General features: G+C 37.4%; 1 protein-coding gene across 7 annotated transcripts in view; it reads left to right on the top strand.

Moving 5' to 3' along the window:
• Positions 1-22,610, top strand: part of WDR7 (WD repeat domain 7) — a 361,510-nt gene that overhangs the window by 279,101 nt on the left and 59,799 nt on the right. For all 7 annotated transcript variants that reach the window (XM_082641443.1, XM_082641445.1, XM_082641444.1 and 4 more), the window contains one exon: positions 8,330-8,429. In XM_082641443.1, coding sequence (XP_082497569.1) covers positions 8,330-8,429 — 100 coding nt within the window. The remainder of the gene's footprint in view (positions 1-8,329; positions 8,430-22,610) is intronic.

Consider the following 22,610-nt stretch of genomic DNA (forward strand, 5'->3'; position numbering starts at 1 on the left):
TCCTGGACAGGAACAAAGCAGTTCATTTTCAAGAAAATGTCTGCCAAATACCCGAGTCCAAATACTCATAGTTTCTCTTTTGGTTATACTTTCAGTGAAAGTGAAGAAACAGCTAGTTAAGCTTGCACCTCAGTCTTCCAAGCGTTTTCCCCTGAGACACCAATCATATTTCAGTTGACATTAGAAGTGCTTTATGTATACTTCCCATTTATCACAGTGAATAATAAAACAACATGTACTCAAGGGTCAAAATTTAAATAAGATTAATAATTTTTACTGCTTCATCAAGGATATTCTTAAGTGAAAACACTTTGTTGTTTCATTTACTACCAGTGCATGGCAGTGAAGTATATAATGACGCCTAGTACAGTTTGGTGCCACTGCCTTGATTCAGACTGAAGTACCAGCAGTTTTACCCATCACTGTATACCATCAGTGCCAGTTCAGCACAATGCAAAGATCATATGACATCTCATGAGTTTTACAAAAATAGTTTTGATCTCACACACTTCCCAATAGGAGCATAAGTCCCCCAAGGCATCCGCAGACCACACTTGGTGGAGAACCTCTGATTTAGTGGAACCTTTGGTTGCACTGAAATATGAAACTTACTTCTTCTTTCTGAAGACTCCTCTGTTTTCTGCATCCTCTGTATCCCAAAGTCATAACCTTTCCTAGGATCCAGTACTTGGGGAGAAGGTAGGGTAGACAGGAAGATCTGGGATTAGTTTTTCTGAGGCTCAGTACAAATCCTGAAATTTATTCTACTTACTTTAAAGGACTCTTCACTTTTCTGGGGATTCCTGGCTCTCGTCAAATGGCAATGCTGCTGGCCCCAGAAGGGGGCCTCCTTAAAGAATCCTAGATGTTTGGTGTTACCCACAGTACCATGATACATGACACCTGGCAGCAAAACTGCGTATCATTGGGCTTATGTTACAGATGATATCCTATTAAATGTGTCAGGCATTCTTCAAGTCCCAATCTCAATTCACTACGCTCAGGGCACATCAGTCTTTTTTCTATTCCTTGAATAAGGCCAAACTTACTTCTACCTCTGTGCACTGTGCTAGGTTGGGCCAGTGTGGGGCGTTCAGCTCCATCCGGTCAGTCAGGGCCTATCCCCGCCCTCAAAGGCCTTGAAGTTGGCTTGGGAGAGACAGAGTGGTAAATGAGAGAAATGTCACAACACTATGATAGACAGGTATCCAGGACACAGAGAAGATTCCCAGGTGTCGTGATGGGAGGAGCACAAAGGAGGGACCTGGCCGGTGTGCACAGGAGTTGAAAGGAGGACTGGTGATGTTCTAGCTGTAATGACCCCTATGGGAAAATAATCTAAAAAAGAGGGGATATATGTATATGTGTAACTGATCCACTTTGCTGTACAGCAGAAACCAACACAACATTGTAAATCAACTATACTCCAATGAAAATGATAAAAAAGAAAAAGAGAAAAAAAAAAGATGAGTGGTTGTTTATCAGCCAGAGAAATCCTCTGACTGCAAACCCTAAGCTATTTCCATATGCAAAATTGGCTGTCACTGAATGAAATACCATATTAAATGCTATTATAAATCTCTGACCAATGAATCAATGATCACTTTGCAAAAATTATAGTGTGTATTCTTTTCCATTGCATATTTCACTGCCAAGAATGAAGAAATTCTCAATCAGAGACCCAAGCAATATATTTAAAATCTCAGCTACTTGGGCTTCTTAGTAGGTATTAAAAAGACAGGAGTAGGAGTAAGGAGGAAACTAACTTTGAAGAACTCAGGATGTAAATTTCTCTAATGTACTGTAAATGGATAAATCACCTAATTCTTTGTAGTATAGACATTGATATTTAAAGTATTTTATATGGTTTTCCTGGATTTAACTGATTATCTCTCAATTGGCCATTTAATATGATTTTCATAGAAAATGTACTTTGTGTTAAAACACTTCTATTCACCAGCATCCTCTAGATGTAATTATTGCTTACCAACATTTCTTCCATTGAAAAATACTGGCACAGTGGCATACCATACAGCCATTAAAAAGGTTGAGGTCAATCCATTTCTACTGACGTGGAAAGATGCCAGTATAAGATAAATTTAAAGAGAAACTAGCAAAGTTTCAGAAAAGTATGTAAAATAAAATCATTTTTGAAGCAGAAAACTGTATGTAAGCATTGATATTCAGGCATGTACATGCAGATATACATATTAAGTGGGGAAAAAGTCTGGAAAGACACACCCCAAAGTGTTTCTCATGGTTACCTCGGGTGGTGGAGGGGGTTTGTCGTAAAGGATAACTTTCCTTTCTTAACTGTTTATTTTTCTATAGTCTCTGTTTCTTTTTTTTTTTTTTTTTTTTTTTTTTTTTGCGTTACGGGGGCCTCTCACTGTTGTGGCCTCTCCCGTTGCGGAGCACAGGCTCTGCACGCGCAGGCTCAGCGGCCATGGCTCACGGGCCCAGCCGCTCCGCGGCATGTGGGATCTTCCCGGACCGGGGCACAAACCCGTGTCCCCTGCATCGGCAGGCGGACTCTCAACCATTGCGCCACCAGGGAAGCCCCTCTGTTTCTTTTTTACAGTGTGTATTCCTTTAAAATTGGATGTACTATATTAGAATAATTCAAATTTTAAAAATCATTGGGAAAACATTAAAGCTATAACATAGATAAGATACAAAAAATTCAGAGTAAAATAAGTATTTAAAGTTTTGAACTGAATGGGGGAAAAAAATCCAGACAAAGAGTTAAAAGTCTGTATTTTCAGACATAGTTTACCTTTTCTTAAACTTTGTTATTATGTAGACAGACTGATTGATTCTGCTTTTTAAGTGAAAAGCTGAATCAGCTCTGTTCATTCTAAATGGGCACTTAAAATCCAGTAAGAAAATGAACACTGCCTACTTAGAACAGTGCATGAGCTCATTTTTTAAAAAAAAAACTCCTCCAACTCTTTGGTTTGTGTTTACCTTGGATGATGATAACAATAATGGGATGTAAAACAGCATCTATCCTAACTTCCAGTATATTAGTGTATATACATATACACTAATACATATTAGTGGTGGTTTTTTACAAGTGCATATTGTAAAATGCACTTGTATGCATACATATATGCATACATTATATGTGTACATATATACTACATATACACTAATATGTACATATACACTAATACATATTAGTGGTGGTTTTTTACAAGTGCATATTGCCTTAATACCTTCTAAACAAAGAGTCCAAAGTTTTTGAACCATTTTAAATCAACATCAAGAATTTGTAAAAGCAACTAGATAAGAATTGCTCCTAATACCTCAGCTACTCCTGGAAATACATATACCAGTTCTCAGGACAGTGCCTGATACACAGTTTGTCCTCAGTAGTAATTAATGACTTGTAACTAGTTATAAATCGTACTTATAGCCCATACATTCTATTCCTTACATCCTTAGATTTTAGATGGGTTCATTTTAGCTGGAGATGAATTTTGGATTAGTTGAATGTTCCTTGTTGTATTTTAATGCTCAAGGACACTATATACAGTATTAACATCCTGAAATCATTGCATATTATCCAAGTCATAGTTGAGAAAGTGATTTTACAGGTTTCTGTCTTTCTCCTAAATCATATCTCTGCTGAGAGTTGCATGTTTCCTCTTCCTATATTTTTCCAAATAGACTTTTAAGTTTCACACAAATTTCTCTTATTTGAGGGCCATTTTTAATAAAAATTTAAAAAGGTCATTAATTCAAGGGAGACTATAAGTAGAGAATACCAGAGTTGTTTAGACTTAGGTATTGGGTGCTTGGCAAACTCTTAAGCAACATGATTTGCTCCAGGATCCCCCCCCGGAGTGGACCCAATACACATTTGTGTTTCACATCATAAACCACCCAGTTATGGGTGGGTGGCACCCTGTTGTGTGTTACTTCTGAGGAGTTGATGTCACAAATATGCCTTGGAGAAATATAATAACCTATTCTATTATTTAGTAATGATCGATAAGTGATTATTTCTTTTAATTATGTTTTGAGTGATACCACGTTCAGTGAAATTTATGTGTGCCTATATAAATACCTGGCAAATTCTTAGAATAATTTTATTCCCAGAACATTTATACCAAAAATACATACTTTATTGTAAGTATCATTATTTAGACTATATTTGCCTTCTTGAGTTTCAGACCAAATAATCTTTTCTAGTTCCCCAAGACATAATTAAATAATTTCCATTATGCAACTGTCAGTCTCATGCTAATGTACTCAGACTTCAAGAGCCTTTACAGATATCTCTTTGTAAATCTGCAATTGTTTGTCTCAACTGAAAATACATTTTTTAGAAGGGTCATGGGGCTGCTTTCTGTTTCTTGATTTCTGCCTAACTTTTTTAGACAGTTTTTATTTCCTTTGTTGTTTATACCAATTATTATTTTAGACCTTATGAAATATTCAGTGGTCTTAAAAATTGATATGTTTAGCCTAGTTTATAAAGTAGTCACTGAAGGATAAGCATAGTGATTTGGACTTCTTACAGCATTAAACTTTGTGCTGCTGTATGCTTCTTGATTGGACCCTGTTTATGTATTCATACATTCAACAAAAAAGTCTCTGATGGAGGGAAACAAGCAATAAACAAAAAATTATTGTTTAATATCAAAGAGATAATAAGTACAATAAAGAAAAAATAGGATATTGGACTCAAGACTAGTGGAGGAAAGGCTGCTGTATTAAACAGGATGGCCCATAAAGGCCTTCCTTATCAAGATAACCTTGGGACAGAGACCTAAATGAAGCAAGGGCACAAGCCCTGGAGATACCGGGCAGATGAGATTTTCAAGCAGAGGGAATAGCAAACGTTAAGCTCCGAAGTGGGTACACTCTTGGAATATTCATGAAAGCATAAGGAGATCAGTATGACTAGAGCAGAGCGAGCAAAGGGAAGAGGAAGTCCGAGAGGTGTTAGGGCCAGATCACGTAGGGTCTTGAAGGACGGTTGTGAACACACAGGAGAGGTGATTCGAGTTATGGCTGAAAAGGATTACTTTGGCTGCACGTGGACAGTAATGAAAGCAAGATCAGTGACTTTAAAATTTTTGGATGATGACCACCGCAGCCCCAGCAAGAAATACATTTTGCAACATTATTCAATTCCACTTTATTCGTCTTTCATATACTTGAGTGGTAATGTTTCCTCTGACTTAACAGTTTCCTTGTTGTGGGCCGAATAGAGGAAAACCATTGTTGTAACTTGAGTATAACAGAAAGATTCGTGGCAGGTTGTTGCCAAGAAATACTGCCCAAGTGCATATTATCAATGCAGTGAACTAGAGACTGAGATACCATTTCCAGAAGGCTCGGCACAGATGAACCCTTACTCTGAGAGCCCTCCCCCCAGATTTTGGAGGAATTCAAGACTCACATGTGGGATCAGGTCAAGACTAGAATAGTTTTAAAAACTAGGATGGATCCTGCTCTGCAATCCATTGATACTTTTTGGGGTAGGGTCAAGTAATGTGTATCTCACCATCCTTAAACCTTGACAGCCCCCAGTGGAGAACTGGTTTCAGGAGAAGAGTAGTCTGGGTGCATGGTGGGCTCTGGAAACCCTCAGAAGAGTTAGGCTCACTGCAGCCAGGCCCCAGAGTGGATACTTGGGAAGTGACTGCATACATACCTTGGATTTCCTCTGTTAAAGGAGAGACTGTTAAGGAAATAAAAAGTTTCACAAGAAATCCAAAGATTAAAAACATGCCATGAGACCTTCACTGTCCAGAATTCTTTAAGATATTTTAGGAGTATTAGTTTAGTAGTAAATTGCAAAGAATGAAAAATGCAGACCTGTAATATATGGTCCTTTCAGGCAGACTAAAGATTTGATACCAAGAATAGATTTGATCTTTTTTTCTCCCATAAATAATGGTGTCTGTAGATGATATAGAAGGATGATATAGAAGGTTGATATCCAGAGCATAGAAAATGGTCAATGTAACAAAACTTTTAGATTCGAGTTTAACTAAGTAAAATTTTGTCAACATAAATGTATTTTACCAACGGTTTGTTTTGAAGAGGATTATTTTGAGGGGTAATTATATTCATGTTTTGCAGAAGGATTTGGGCAATACAACTGTTATGTCTGTGCAGAGTTTAATAGTGGACAACAAAATACCTCTGGAAATGTTCTTTTCCTGTGGCTAGTAACCTGCACAGAATAGATATTTGTTAAAACATTTGTTAGCTATTATATTCCATGTTACTCTAATAGGATTTAAATTGTGTGGGCTTATGTGTGTTTAGATGTAGACATAGGCATACATATAGATATATAGTGATGCCCAATACTTAGACCACTGTCATTATTGAGTAACAAAATAGTAAACATTTTTAAACTCTTCTAAACCTCTTTTATTTTTGAGTATGGAAACATTACATTTTGAATGGTGATTGCTGATTCCTGCCTTCTCTACCAAGGGCAGTAATAGGATACTTTAGACAAGAAAAGCTTTTTTTTTTTTTTTTGCGCGGTACGCAGGCCTCTCACTGTTGTGGCCTCTCTCGTTGCGGAGCACAGGCTCCGGACGCGCAGGCTCAGCGGCCATGGCTCATGGGCCCAGCCGCTCCGCAGCATGTGGGATCTTCCCGGACTGGGGCACGAACCCGTGTCCCCTGCCTCGGCAGGCGGGCTCTCAAACACTGCGCCACCAGGGAAGCCCAAGAAAAGCTTTTAAGAAACTTTTTACTGACCACTTAATAGTGGGGAAGCTTCATATGTGTCGGGAGCCTCCACTCCCCTTCCTTCCCTCAAACCTGTGCAAACAGAACATCCCATACCTGAGCACAGCAAAAGCCAGCGGGACATCCTAAAGTAGTATCTTTCATGTAACTAGAAATGAAGCATTCATCTTCCACTGAAGAGGAAAAAAGTTGCCTCATCGAGCGAGGCTTAGGAATAGGACAGACGTATTGTTGAATCCATTACTTGGTAATAAGTATCAAACAAAAAGTTTAAACACATAATAGCCTGTTTTCCAGATTTATAAAATATGTATGAATGTCATAATGTCTGTTAATGCCAAAATGGCTTTGTCAGACTGTCCCTGGCTTCAAAATGCTCACAAATACCTTCTCTCCCTCTCTCCCTCTCTCTCTCTCTGCGTCTCTTACCAGAATTTCAGAAATAGAGTCCTATGCCCTATTCGTTTTTTGACTCTATATCAATCTCAAGAAAGCATTAGAGAAATGATATTTCTTTTCTGTCATTTGTTTGGCCTCCCCATCCTGTCTTTTAAAAAAATAATAGAAAATTTAGATTAGTAGCAGGGAATCAGAGAGAAAAAAGGCAAGGAATGTGTAGTAGAATTGATGTAATATCCTCAGAAATATTGAGGGTAGGCCACTTATTTATCTGGGTAATGCTCACTGAGACAACAGGACTAGATAATGGGAAGGCATATTCAAACTCTTTGGGGACATAAAATCATACCTTATTTACACTTCTAATAATGTTTATTCTTACCTTCCCAGGCTCTAGCCATATGGCCATTAAATCATAACAAAGCATAGATCAGGAATTCGAATACTTGATCATCATGAAAATTAATCTAGAAAAGTAAACAAATAAAAATAAATCAACCTTTAACGACCTTCAAGGCCTCCTCCCTAAATCCTATTTTCATGCAATGCCAAATCACCGAATATTCTTATTTATACTACCAATAGTCACACTTATCATTTAGATAAACTGATAAATGTGGAAATTCTAGAGAATTTGCCAGATAACTTTTTGGTGGATAACTTTCTAATTTCATTCTAAATTATTGATATGAACATTTAAGCTTAATATTTATGCAGCTTTTTTATGATTGTGCTGCTGGAAAGTGTTTTGCATTCCTTAATACTGTAATAAACCATGAGAACATAATTAGATTGAATATGTAAGCCTTTTCATCTTTTCTATTTCTGTTCAAATAGAAATATTTGCAGAATAGTCACTGTAGCAAAACTGAGTTTTCATGTTTAATCTTTTTTGTATGTGACCCTTATCTCTCGTTTCAAAATTCAATGGTGTTTGTAATTAAGAAGTTGTTTTCTATTGAAAATAATCATTAACAGGCCTGAGCGGTATTCTGCATCATTTTTCTTTCAGTTGATTTTAAGAATTATTACAATGAAACATTTTTGAAAAATCTCAATATATTAATTATAGATATACATATAGTTATTTAGAAATATACATCAGAGCTGGCTTTAATCTTTGACATGTGTTGCTATCCACTTTGATGTGTAGGTCATCTCACCTGTTTTTTCTGTTTTTTTGTTGTTAAAATGTTTAATCCAGGTTCTACATGGTCAGCTATTATGAGCGGAATCACAGAATAGCAGTTGGAGCTCGCCATGGTTCAGTGGCCCTGTACGACATCCGGACTGGAAAGTGTCAGGTAAATAAATCATTGTGACTTCCTCTCCATAAAGTGCGCGAGTTATTGAAAAGAGTGAGAGACCAGCACTTCACCAGTTGATGTGCTGAGCTGCTGGAACATTATGGATAATGCTAAAGGGATCAATAGTTTAATGAAGGACTCAGAGAATATAGACCCCTACTGTCTTTATTCACTGGGAATGAAGAGTTGCCACAGATGGGTTCGTAATAGAGCCTTGAGTAAGGTGGTACGTACTACTCACAAACCACTTTGCAATAAATCTTTTCTTCTTTTAAACAAAGTTTTCTGAATTTCTTATTTTTGCCACATGTTTTCTGAAAAAAAATTGGTGATACATTATTTTGATTAGTGGCTAAACAAAAATTAGTTTTCTGACTATGTAAAATGAGATCTTTAGCGATTATAAGACAGTATTCTACGCAGAGTTCAAGAAAGGCAGAAATCATAATGGCATTTAGTGTGGATCTGTAAGGAAACTGAGTCTCTATTTGAAATATATTCCTTTCTTATACTTTTATAACTTTCTCTACTTTTATAAAACTTCATTGTTTATGAGAAATTCTTCTCAGTCTTGATCTTGAGTGCTTCGTTCTCCGAATGTACCAGTTGGGTAGATGGAGCAAGTCTAGCCCCACTTTACATGTAAGTGAATCGAAGCTCCCAGACTTTAAATCTCTATCCCAGAGTCACACTGTTAGTTAATGGCAAAAGCAGGGCTAGGCTCCACCCTGATCATTGTGAATTTATTGTGGTCATTGATAAATAGTTCCAAGTCATAACTTCTTATTTTTCACTGTAGCATCTATCAATGCTGATATATTCAATCAGGAATTAGGAATTGTATTCAACCGTAATATTAGATTGATATATTCAACTGTATTAGGAATTTCCAGAAGGAATATGAAGAAATACATCAGGATGTAGCTAAATTTTAAATTGCCTCTTAAATTTAATAAACTATTAATTAGTTCTCCAAAAGTTTCTCTGGCAGCTTTCTGTGAAATAGTTCTAAGAGATGGTAACAGGTATTGGGGGTAAAAGTTTCAGGGGTCAGACAAGTTTGGGGGTACTGTTCGAATATAACACGTTTCCTTATGCAGGCCTTCTCAGAGGCTCTAATGCGTGAGTGTGCATTGTGCATTTCCTGGAAGTGCGTGGAATATGCATCATTTGCCACACTGATGTAACTATTGAATATCCTTTGCGTGATTTTTTTTCTTTGAAAGACATTAACTCCTCATTGGTGACTGTATTTCTTTATTCTGAACTCTCACTTTGAGCAATGAAACCACTCTGAATACTTGCTTAAAAATGAAGTTACATGTTGTCTATAACATTCTCTCCTAAGAGAGACACATTCCTCAAACAGCATTTTCAGAATCTCTTTTGGTAAATCAATTTTTAAAAATTGGAATGCAGTTGACCCTGAACACCGCCGGGGTTAGAGGTGCAGACCCACGTGTAACTTATAGTTGCCCCTCCTTATCCCTGGTTCCTCCGTATCCCTGGTTCTGCATCTGGGGATTCAACCAACCCTGGATGGTGTAGAGCTATAGCATTTACTCTTGAAATCTGAGTATGAGCGGACCCTCGCAGTTCAAGCCAGTGTCGTTCAAGGGTCAAGTGTATATTATTATTAGCCAACTTGAGAGAAATAAGCCACAAACAGCAACAAGGTAAAGACAAAAAAAAAATGAATAAGGGGACGTTTTCAACCTTCTTTAAAATTGAAGTGAGGAAATCATAGAGAGGACACTATGGCCGCCAACAGAGAGAAGATTAAGACAGCGTGAGCACGGTGACGAAACCCAAAGAGGAGTGAAAGAAGAACAGCAATGAAAAATTATTGAGAAAACACCAGACTGTCCTGAGCATACATTTCCTGACAGTTTTTTCCTCCTGTGTAGTCTCAGTGAAGATCTTGGTAACATGCAAGAAACATGAATAATTTGAATATCTTATACTTTTTAACGAAATTATTTAAGAAACACTTACCAATCAATGAGATTCTTTCTTAACAGGAATTTGTAATGTCATTCCTATTTCATTTTATTTTCTGTACATTATTTTACTACGCTTAGACATTTCAGCCTCCCCGTGATATTTTTCTACCTCAGCTTCTTTATTTTGAGACACCAAACTGTCATTAGTGTCGAACGACGGAATAACCTTTACCTTCCAGTTCTGTGTGAAAGAGAAGGTTACCCTTTACTCTCATCATTCAGAGCATAAAAACAAAGCTAAATCTCTAAAATCAATCTTAACTACTTTTGCCAGTTACCAGTTTTATCCAGCGACAATGAGCTCTTAAGGGATTCTCTTAATTCTTTTATGGTATTAGTGTTGTAGTGTTTGAAATACGTGAGTCGACAGTTGAAACAGAATACACAAGTATAGTTGGCATGTTCAAAAAATGATATTTTAGAGGTGAATCAAAGGACTAGGGATTTTGAACTAGGAATGTAGTAGAGTATTTTTTGAATTCGTTATTGGAATCAGTGAACAGAGAGAGTGGGACAATTTTCCTAACATGAGCAAAGACATAGAGATATGACATAAAAGATGTAGAAGGGATAATTAGTAAATTCACTGGACTCCAGGGGTAGATTCCAATTAGGTGGAAAGATAAGGGGCAACCACCTACGTGATGAGAGTCACAAGTGATGGGAAGACCCGCTGTGGCCTGTCCAGGATGCCAGAGGCTGAGGAAATGTCCCTGGGCCCAGTGGAAGCAGAGAACCCATGGCTGAGGGAATAGGGGGAGGAACATATAGCTTCCCTGTCATCATCATTAAATTAGTTGGTAAAGGATAGATAGAAAAGTCAAATCTCTTGCCCTTACCTTTTGGCATTGGCTTCTTTTTTTTTTTTTTTTTAAATCAGTTTTCTTATGACCTGTTCTCAAACTAGTACAGGCAATTATACAAAACCACAAGATAAATATGCATTCAGTCTGGAACAGGAATTTTACTTATATTAAGAGTTTACAAGCTATCGCCCAAACCTGCCTGCCACCAGTTTCAGTAAATATAATTTTACTGGAATACAGCCATGTCGTTCGTTTAAGGATCGTGTATGGCTGCTGTGACACTACAGTGGCAGAACTGAGTTGTAGTAGCCAGCAAAGACCATATATGGTCCACAAAGCCTATCAAATGTATTACGTGGCCCTTTACAGAAAAGGTTTGCTGACCTCTGACTTAAGCAACTAGAGGAGGAAGAGTTAACTCATTTAACTGAAAAGTGATTTAAAACAGTGTAGTGTAATATACTGGAGAAGAACAAATAGAAACTTGTGTGGCTTAAATCCCATCTCCATTTCATAAGCTTAAGAATATTGTTTAGGGCTTCCCTGGTGGCACAGTGCTTGAGAGTCCGCCTGCCGATGCAGGGGACACAGGTTCGTGCCCCGGTCCGGGAGGATCCCACATGCCGCGGAGCGGCTGGGCCCGTGAGCCATGGCCGCTGAGCCTGCGCGTCCGGAGCCTGTGCTCTGCAGCGGGAGAGGCCACAGCAGTGAGAGGCCCGCGTACCGCAAAAAAAAAAAAAAAATATTGCTTAATTTTTTTGAGGTGAAGTTTCCTCACTACAAAATAGTGAGAGAAATAGGGCCTATTATTGTGAGAAGTAAGGTAAGTTATGTAAAATTCTTAGCAAGTAGTTTTCAGTAAGTGTTGGTTATATTAAAATAAACTTGGAAATACATTACGTCGCAATGAAATTACATGAATTGTGGAGATTTTAAAGATAATCCTTGAGACCTCAGAATGTTTGTAGGCCGTCAGGGCTAGGACTTCCCACCCCTTAGTTAGGAGAGCTTTGGTGGAAAAGTTGGGCAGCACTGCCGTAGGCCATGTGTAGATTTCCTCTCTAAAGGCAGCTCTTACCTGTGGTGTTGGGCTGAACCTCCACTGATTATGGAAATCAGAAACTTTGAGGCAGTTCAATAGTTAAAATCCTGCTGTGCTGCTAACTGCGTTTTTACTTGGCAACTGCTCGCAATTTAGGAATATACCTGACTTGAATTCTGCTTAATTTAAAAAAAAAAAAAAGTAACTCTTGATGAAGTACTTTAAATTGCATTGGGAAAGCAGCATTCTTGATAAGCAGGTTAATTAGGTTCCATGAATCCTTAGAGCTACAAGCGTGTGTTTGGTTAAATCAGCAATGCAAATCTTCCCTCTAACAATATTTGCCTTTGGTTTGGCAGACTTGATATTATCTGTCTCTGATTTTCCAGTCCTTTTTGGACACGTTCTTTGTAATAATAACTGCTGGCTCTCTGCAAGATTCTTTTAGGTTCATGTTAGCTAGTTTTTCTTATGAAGTTTGGGTTGTGTTACTTGGTGGTATCTAATCCACTTTGGTAAATCTGGACACTTATTTTCTTACTTTGACATAACACTACCAAAAAGGCAGTGATGTATGAGAGGAAGAAGGTGTGGCCAAAGTCTTATCTAAATCTTATATTAGTAAAAGAATTTTATTATTGAAAATTTTGAGTAAATTCCATAAAGAACTCATTTTTGAAGCCCCACGTTTTCTAGTGCCTGCTACATAGTAGTTGCACAGTAAAATTCATTCATGTTGATGAAACAAAATACCCTGAGTCTTTGGAGTAAAAAATATAGTAAGAAATATAATATGACATGGTAAATGAAAACAAAGTATGCCTCAATTCTATCAAAAATATATTGTACTTTGGATATAGTTTTATTACATCAGTGACCCCTCATCAACTTGTTGTTTCTGTATAAAAGATAATAGAATGTCTTTTCAGAAATAGCATAGAGAACCTCTTTCTTGTGAGTCATGAAAATATACCTATATTTCAGTAGTGGACCATGACCAGGCCTGCTGTGGGTCAGATAATGAAGGAAAAAACAGAAGTGAAGATTGATTGTTATAGAATGGTAGTAACTGAGGTCTCACTATAATCCGTTATAGATAGATCAGGAGGTGGATTCTGGAATGCTAACATGTGCCCCATCACGCAGCCTAATGCTGTAAAAAGCAGTGAGCCTGCAGGCTGAGCTCCTCTGGCCTTACAGATTCCTTACTCCACGTGGAAAGAAGGAGGCTACAGGTTATTTCGTCCACTTACTTTACCCTTATCTCCTGGATGTCCTCTGCCCTGCTCCTTTGCTAATGCCATGGTACTGAAAGCAACCCTAAGCTCTGTTCAGATCCATTTTCACTGGTCTTTAAACCTTAATTTATCCCATCATTGTCCAGCATGGCTTACCTTCATTCTTCAACCAGCAAGACCTCACCGACTGGTCCTGTTATGTTGTTATATACAGGCATCTGCCGAGCATCTAACTAAACTAGTGAGAAAATCAGAAAAACCACAATTACCTTAAAGCGATTATGGAATAGGAGGACCACTGCCCCGTTGCTTTCCTGTCAGCCTCCTCTTCCCTTGTTCCCATTCGTCCTCAACTGCAAAGTAACTTTGAGAACTAGACTTATTACATTGTGAGGAGAATCTATTTCATTCATTAAGGCTTCAGGGCATGGGGTCTACAGCATGTATAGTTTCGGAGACTTCTATTGGGTTAGCCAAAAAGTTTATTCAGGTTTTTCATAAGATGTTACAGCAAAACCCGAACAAACTTCTTGGCCAACCCAATATTTAAGAAAAAAAAAATCAGAGGCCTGCATAAAATGAAACAAACTATAAATACATACATATATTTCATTAGCTTAGCTTCATGGTAAATCCACCTTTCTGGCGCCTTTAAAAAATGCATTTCATAACTCTTACTGTACCTACCTTTGTACTTCTCTGGTCTGTGACACCCCCTCTGTCCCACACCTTCTAGTTTCCACCTTGACAGAGCAACTGAAATCATACACTCCAACACACTAGGGTTGTCTCGCCACACCACTAGCAACGGGCCCCCTGCCCCCTTAGTATAGTTTAGTAGAACTGGTTTCCCTCTCTCTCAAATTCTACCTTCACTTCCATAGCACCACCACCTGACTTGATTTTCCTTTTATTATGTCCTTAGCTAGATTTCTTAATTTCTTGGGGTACCCTAATGTTAATTCTTACCACTCCACTGCCCAGAGTACAGATTTCTTCACTTATCTGTTCTTTTTCCTGACTTTGGCTAAGAATTCATACATTATAATTGACCCCATTTCCTCTGAGCAGGTGAGACAAATCAGGTCTACAGCCTGGACTGTTGGATGATTTGTTGCAAACACAGTGAAGATTTCAAGAAATGCCCCTTTCCCATTACCTTGGGTTTTAGATTATATTGAAATGTCTGACCTCACTGAATATATAAAGTTACTGTGTACTCATAGGGGAAGCACTCCTGGTAAACAAAAATGCTGAGAATAAGTCACATTAAAATAGTGAATATTAGCTCCTTTTTTATTCATGGTTCTATTGAAATTTATTTCTGACCATCCTCTGAATTCCTTATACCCCTTGTAATTTATGTGGCCATCTCAAATTCTTGTATCCATATTTCTGACTCAGATAAATGCAGTTTCTTTGCTGGTATTTGTAGTATACCAAATTTAATATTAAATTCTATTAGCAAGTTATTTATTTCCTTTTATTTATTAAGGAAGGCAGTCTTAGAGCAGATCCTGGAGCCAGACTGCCTTGGATTCAAATCCTTGCTCAGCCCTTATTAGCTTTGAGGCTGAGAGCATTGTACTTAAATTGTCTGTGCTTTAGTTTTTTCATCTATAAAATGGACACAATAACCGTCTTAGCATCATGTTGTAAAGGTTAAAAGAATATATTTATATATAAAGCAAACATCAGCCAATAATAAGTGCTTAAAAAATGTTAGCCATCATAATTATTGTTTAGTCATTGGTTAAATAAGACAAAATCAGTCAGCCCTGACCTGTTTCCTCCTGCTCAGGTATACTTGACTTCATACCAGCTAGATATCCATTATAATTTCTTTTTTTAGGATTTTTTTTTTGCCACTTTTTATTCCAGAACAATTTGATAAATCTTAAAAGTGGAATGAGTGGAATATCAAACCAAGTAATTAGCAAAGTTAAGATTATACTTAGTGTTCTATCCTCAGCCATCCAAGTTTAATAATTATTCTTTTGTCTATCCTGATTTTTCTATAGCATTAATCTATTGTTCTACTGATATATTTTTTAGTAATTTTTTGAAATCATTACAAATATTACTTTTCATGTTACTGCTATATTAGAATCTTTCTGAGTGAAGCTGATTTTTAAATATGGTATTCTCAATTGCCAGCATATTCCAATTTTTGGCTCATCTGTTTGTATATATTTAAAGTCTTATATTAAATAACCACCACTGGGTTTTCTTCAAGGATTTTATTACTGTGTAATTTTCCACATCTGTTTTCTTCAGCATCCTTTTCAAGATAGGAAAGATTAGGTCAGTGAGTCAGCCATTTTATTATTTTCAGTTTCTCATTTGTTAGGCAGCATAATTTTCTTTGTAGTTTCTCTTGCTTTCAACAGGCATAGCTGTGAATGTTCTCATTCTCTCTTATTTGCATATCATTTATTCTTTATCCTTTCATTACTTATCTCTGTTGAAATTCAGTCTAGTTTATTTATAAATTTCCTCTTTGTATAAATTACAAGCCTTTTTATGCTGCTTAGATGATTGCCTTTATAACTCAAAGGAAAATGGTAGTTAGGATCTTAAGGATTGTTGTTACCTTATTTGGAGTTGGTTGAAAATTTTTTCATTCTGCTTCATCTCTGGATCTGGCAAGCTATGGCCAATTCCCAATTCTTTCTTTCTTTCTTTCTTTCTTTCTTTCTTTCTTTCTTTCTTTCTTTCTTTCTTTCTTTTTCTTTCTTTCTCTTTCCCTTTCTTTCTCAGCATGAAGCTTTGAAGCTTCCTGTAACAATTATTTTCTTACAGGAATTATTTTGTTTTCGTTGGCAGTAATGACCTACTGATACCTGGCCAGTCGAAATTGAGTAATTTCTGTAATTTCCATGCCCTCTCATGAGAAGTCCAGATATAATGCTTGAATGATTAGCATTTACATGAGAGCAAGGGAAGAGGAAGATACATAGTGGCTGGTGAAGGCGCAAGTCAACATCTCTTTTTCTCCGGAAAATGAATGAAATTTATTAATTGCTTCTTCAGATTATAAATGTAATTCATGCTTATTAAAAAATAACCTCAAGCAATAACAAAATATTTAAAGTGGAGAGTTAAAGTCCACTGAAACCTGCCCCTTAGAGTTAATTCTTGTTTAGCTATTTATTGTAAATACTTTGTCTTATTTCTGTGATATACAAATAATATTATTCCCTCCCCAATAATATAATAGTTTTCTGCAACCTGTTTTATTTTTACCTAACAATGCATCATTTCTCCCTGTGAGTCCATACAGCTCATTCAATAATAGCAAGTAGTGCCTACTATTAGTTGCAAATAAAGCAGGTGTGGATCCTGCCCTCAAGGAGCTTCTATTCAGTGAGAGGAGACAAGAAAATATCAGGGAGTAGGATGATAATACAAAGGGATGACGAGTACCTACTTTAGGCGCTCAGGGGTGAGCGCATTGAGAGGGTTTCATTTAACCCGAGATATGTGACCATCTAGAAGAGCATTATAAGGACAAGGAGCAGTTAGTACAACGACTAAGGTGGGAATAACATTGGAAAGTTTGGGGAACAGAAAACAGACAACCGCAAAGGGCATTCAATTTGTGAGCAAGTGGAAGATAGATTTGAGATGGGGTGTGATAAGAAGGCAGGATCTGATCATGAAGGCTAGGGTGGGGATCTCAGATTTTATTTCAGTGTGATGGGTTGCCATTAGAGAATTTCAAGTGAGGAAATTATATGATGTTACATGATTTTTTTTTTCTGCAGTTTGTTTCATAGTTGATTTCTAGTTTCATAGCATCATGATTGGAAATATATGATGTTTTTAACAATTATTTTTTGCTTGCTTTGCTTTTGAAAGGCTTTTGTTCTTTATTTCACAATTTGGAATCACAAGAGACATAGTACTCTGCAGCCTGAAAAAAAATCTTAATAGTACATCATAGCTAAACTTCCAGGTCAAACACCATTGATCTAACATGTTCTTTACAAAATGTAAAATACTTTATAAAACTATTATTCTGTTGATGAACTATTCACATTAAGTCCAGCTCTGTGTTCATACATACAAAGCTGCAGTGAGCATCTTTATATACTGGTGCTTTTCTTTCTGTAGGATAGATCCTAAAAACAGGAACTGGTTTGATCTGTTTTTACTTTAAAAGATTAATAGCTGCTGAGCTGGGACTAGGGTTGTTACAGTAGTAGTGGAGAAATGTGACACATAAAGGATATGTTTTTTAAGTAGAGCCAACACGTCTTGATGATGGTTCAAATGTAGGGTGCAGGGTGTGGAAAGTTCAGGGAAAGGCAGTGGTGAGAGAAAGGAAGAGTTCAAGGGTGACTCATAGATTTGAGTCTTGAGCACCTAAATGGATTATGGTGCCATTAACGACTGAGAGAAAAGCAGGCGAGGTGTGGGATGAAGGTCAGGACTTAGGTTCTGGACATATTAAGTTTGAAGGGCTATTTTAATCTGTTTGAATGACTACAGAATGTTCTAGTACACAGGTGTAGAATTCATTAGCCAATCCTCTATCAATTAACATTTAAGTCCCCTCCCCCCAGTTCCTCACCATTATAAACAGTGCTACATTGAATAGCCTTATTTATATAACTTTCTATGCCTATCTGATTTTCTTAGGGTAAATTCCTGGATTCACAGTGCTAGGCCCAAAGATTTGTGCATTTGATTATCAGAATGCTTTGAAACTACTTTCCCGCAGTTCATACGCATCCATTTTTTCATACTTTTCCTAATATTCCTATGAATAACAGAATGACTCTTGAACTGCAATTATTCTCATAAAAAAAAAAGAAACTCCACAGTTGGTCTGTTTTGCCTTCTGTATTTTTCATCTTGGACCGTGGACTGTTTATTCATTTATTCATGAGTTATCACTTATTTTATTTATAAAAAAGGAAAATAAAAATAATTTTATGATAACTCTTCTCTGTATCAGACACCGTATTATGTGCAAGGGGTAAAAATAAATAAATATGAACTGTTTCTTATAAAATCCCTCAAGGAATTTATACTCTGATCTGGAAGATAGACATAAACCCGGAGTTGAAATACTGTGATTGTCCTTTCCAGCAGGGCTGTCTAGAGTGCGATGGGAGAACACAGGAGGAACATGCACACGGGTTTGTTTAGGAGTCTAGGGAGGATGGTCTGAAAGGGCTTTGTAAAGGAGAGGACGTCAGAACTGAGCCATTCACTATAGGAGTCAAGCAGGAAAGGGGAAGGGCGGGGCCATGATTCCAGGCAGAAGGCGCAACACCTGCAAAGCCCAGAAGAAGAAATGTAGTGGAAGCATGCTTATCAAAACCTGAACCTGAGAGGTGTTTTCCCCATTATATGTGAGTGATTCACGTTACAGCAATCTTCAAATTGGCATTACCCTGAGAAATGTACAAATCTTAGGTGAAAAACAGTCATTCCAATAGGTAAGTAGAGACACCTCTTCTCTGTGACTTTTTTTTTTTTTTTTTTTTTTTTTTGGGCCACGCAGCTTGTGGGATCTTAGTTCCCCCACCAGGGATGGAACCGTGCCCCCTGCAGTGGATGTGCAGAGTCCTAACCACTGCACCACCAGGGAATTCCCTCTGTGACTTATTGAATGCTAACTCAGTAACATAGATTTTGTAAATAAAGCTTACATGGTGTTAGCAAAATGTAAAGAAAGAGCTGAATGCTGGCATTTTCCATAAATAATATTTTTAGGAAAAGTGGGCTAGGCAAGATATGAAAATGTTTTCAGCATGGGATTCAAATCGTTCTGATGAAAATCAACCAGGTTAATTTTCTCTAACACATTTAATTCTGTCAAGCACTCTAAGGCTACTACATATGGAAAGAAAGCTGACATTCAGGCTCAACAGCAATGTCAGCCAACACACCTATATGAATAGAAGTCTGGAGAAAAATGTCTTCTCTCTAAAAATAACAAAGATTTTACTTCTACTTAAGAGGAGCAATGGGCCTCAGGGATCTGGTGGACAGTAAGATTGATGTTTCTTTAAGGCAGAGTTTCGAAGCTTGAGGCACAGTTTTCACTGAGCAGAAGTCCATAACGCTTATACATCAAGGGTACTTATGTGATGATTGCAAAACTTGCAGTGAGAATTGACTACAGTACTTAGGCCGACACTTTAGGCATTTTCTTCCTGTTCTTTTCAGCAACTGGTTTTATGGCAGGTGCTTCCTGTGACATTTCGGGAGCAACAACCAGAAATATGGCATCAGGGGTGATAATAAGATGAATGGTTGGAGAAGACAATGGTTTCCTGACGCCGTGTTGAAGAATTACCCAACAAGCTTCCCATTTTAAAAATAAAATGCTATTTAGAGAAGAACCTCTAGGAAGAGAAACAGATATCTGGGACAGTGCTTGAAATTAGATCATCATTTATCCTGAAAGTTTAACAGTTTTTAAAGAATTATTTTAATGGACTAAGTAGAGGTGTATTTTTCTGTTGTCTGTCTGCCCTATCACTCACTGAATATTTCTTATATCCCTGTTATACTTTGAATGGCAGTATTTAAGATTTTTACACCAAGAGAAAAAATTAATTCTTGGTAATATCTATTATTGGAAATACATGAGGTAGAGAGTTCAACTGTTTCCACACCCAACAGTTATTACAAGCATTTCAACATCCTTGCAAAAATGTTAAGTAGACTGATATGAATTTTGGTTCTCAAAATTCACATTTTATCTACACTTCTCAACGCCATTCAATTTCCTTCCTAGCCATTGTTTTTCCTGTCAACACATAAAAAATGAAAATACAAGTGTCTATTGATAGATAGATAGATAGATAGATAGATAGATAGATTCTATATATATTTAGTCCAGGAAATTAAAAAATACTAGGTAGGAGAATCATAGTACATTGAATTCATTCTGGATTCGGTGCCTTGTATTCTTTATATCCACTCTTGACATATAAAGTACTTAAAGTCTGGCATATAGTAGTCATTGAATAAATATGAATCATAAGTACTCTAAAACATATGTAATAGGGACATGAGTCTGTAGTTCATGATAGGTTCTAAAGAAATGTTAATGATGATTCAAAGGAGCTTGTCAAAATTTGATAGCTCCTATCTCAAATAGAGCTCATCTTGGAGCTTACGTCTAGTCAGGGAGGATACACAGGTAACACAAAAGCCCTCTTATCTGGCACAGGTCAGCCTCAGAAGTTGCTCAGGTAGTCAAAGCTCTTGCTCAAGTGTGGAATCATATAAAATGATATATATCTTAAACACCTCATTTTAAGTTCCATAAAGATAATTTTATTTTCCATCTCTTTTAACGTGAGACCAAGGCCTTTTCTTTCTATAATTGGTCCATTGATTATAGTTCTAGAACATTTTTCTTCCTAAATCACACCAGCTTTGGTTTCTTTAAGTAGATTGAGACATTAAAGATACTCAGAAAGCAGTCTCGGAGTATAATCCTAGATGTTTATGCTTTTACCATTCTTTTACGGTTGTCTCACTTTCACCTAATTTCATGAGTGTGTGTATGTCTATGTCTTTCTAAAGCAGTCTCCCCCCTCTTATAATTTTATATGGTGTTTAATTCAACTACCTGTTTACACTGACAAGCAGAATTACCATAGCTTTCGCTGACTCTGGGTCCCAGAGCTCACCTGGTGAGAGCAGTAGCAAGTGGGCCTGTTAACCGCTGGCATTCTTCACGTGGTGGGCGTCAGTCAGGATGTCTCACAGACGGAGCACACAGTGTATCGCCTAACCCCAAGAGTCGGCAAAACTAGAAGTCAGTTAGAGAGATCCTAATACCTTCAATGCATGGTGCCTGGAATTATTTCCCTGGCACTATGAAATGCAGAAGGGAATGAGTACTCATGTGGGCAAGGTATTTATAAGAGAGTAGGGATGACAAAGATGAAACAAATAAGTGCAATCAAGTGTTTCAGTGCTACAGTAGAATGATGTGGCATGCCACAAAGAAAGAAAGGCTGAATCCTGGGGAGGTAGGAGATAAGAACAGGGAAAGATCCACAAAGAAGGTGATATTTGAGCTGAGGCTTTGTGTATGGCATGGGAGGAGACTAATTTTCTTTTTTCTATTGAAGTATAATTAATTTACAATGTTGTGTTAGTTTCAAGTGCACAGCAAAGCGATTCAGTTATACATATTTGTGTGTGTGTGTGTGTGTGTATATACATTCTTTTTCAGATTCTTTTCCATTATAGGTTATTACAAGATGTTGAGTAGAGTTCCCTGTGCTCTACCGTAGATGCTTGTTTACCTATTTTATATATAGTAGTGTGCATACGTCAATCCCAAACTCCTAATTTATCCCCGCCACACACACACTATCTCCTCTGCTAACCATAAGTTTGTTTTCTATGTCTGTGACTATTTCTGTTTTGTAAATAAGTCCATTTGTGAGCTGAGTCTTGAGTAGGTGTTCCATAGGCACACGAGGAGGAAGAAACCTTTTCAGAGAGAGGATAAAGAGGATAAACAGAAGCACAGAGACGTTATTTAGCTTAGAGTGCATTCCGGGGACTGTGAAGTTTTTGCTATGCTGGGAACCAAGGTTGCAAAGGAGTATAGAAGTGTGCCAGAGGAGGAGAGAGAGAAAGCCTAGTGGTTAGGCTGGGGGAGATCACGATAAACCTTGCCTGGATAGATGGCCTCATGGAGTGGAGTCTTGTAGGTCAGGAGTAACAAACTCAAATACCCACAGAGACCAAGCAGGTAGCATAAATAAAATAAAGGTCAGCTTTCTTGGTTAATCTTTTCTTTACCCATTTTGATAGCACCATCCAAGAAATATTTGTCTTTCTTTATAACACTTGTCTCAGTAAAACAACAGTGTAAGCCTTTAGTAAAATGCCAACTGATACTGTACTTGAGTGTTAGGGACAGAATTGGGGTGGGGGGGCAAGGACCGTGTCAGACTGGAGAGCACGTGCTCCATGTGAAGGGATCAGCCGTGTCTCAGGTCCTCTCAGTTGGTGCCATGTGGAACTGTGGGCCTGATCTGATTTTTCAAGATAAGCTGAAAATCTGGGTGTTTATTTAAAAACCTCCCAAGTTTTAAATG

The sequence above is a fragment of the Mesoplodon mirus genome (assembly GCF_964341445.2).
Source record: "Mesoplodon mirus genome assembly, chromosome: 13".
NCBI lineage: Eukaryota > Metazoa > Chordata > Mammalia > Artiodactyla > Ziphiidae > Mesoplodon > Mesoplodon mirus.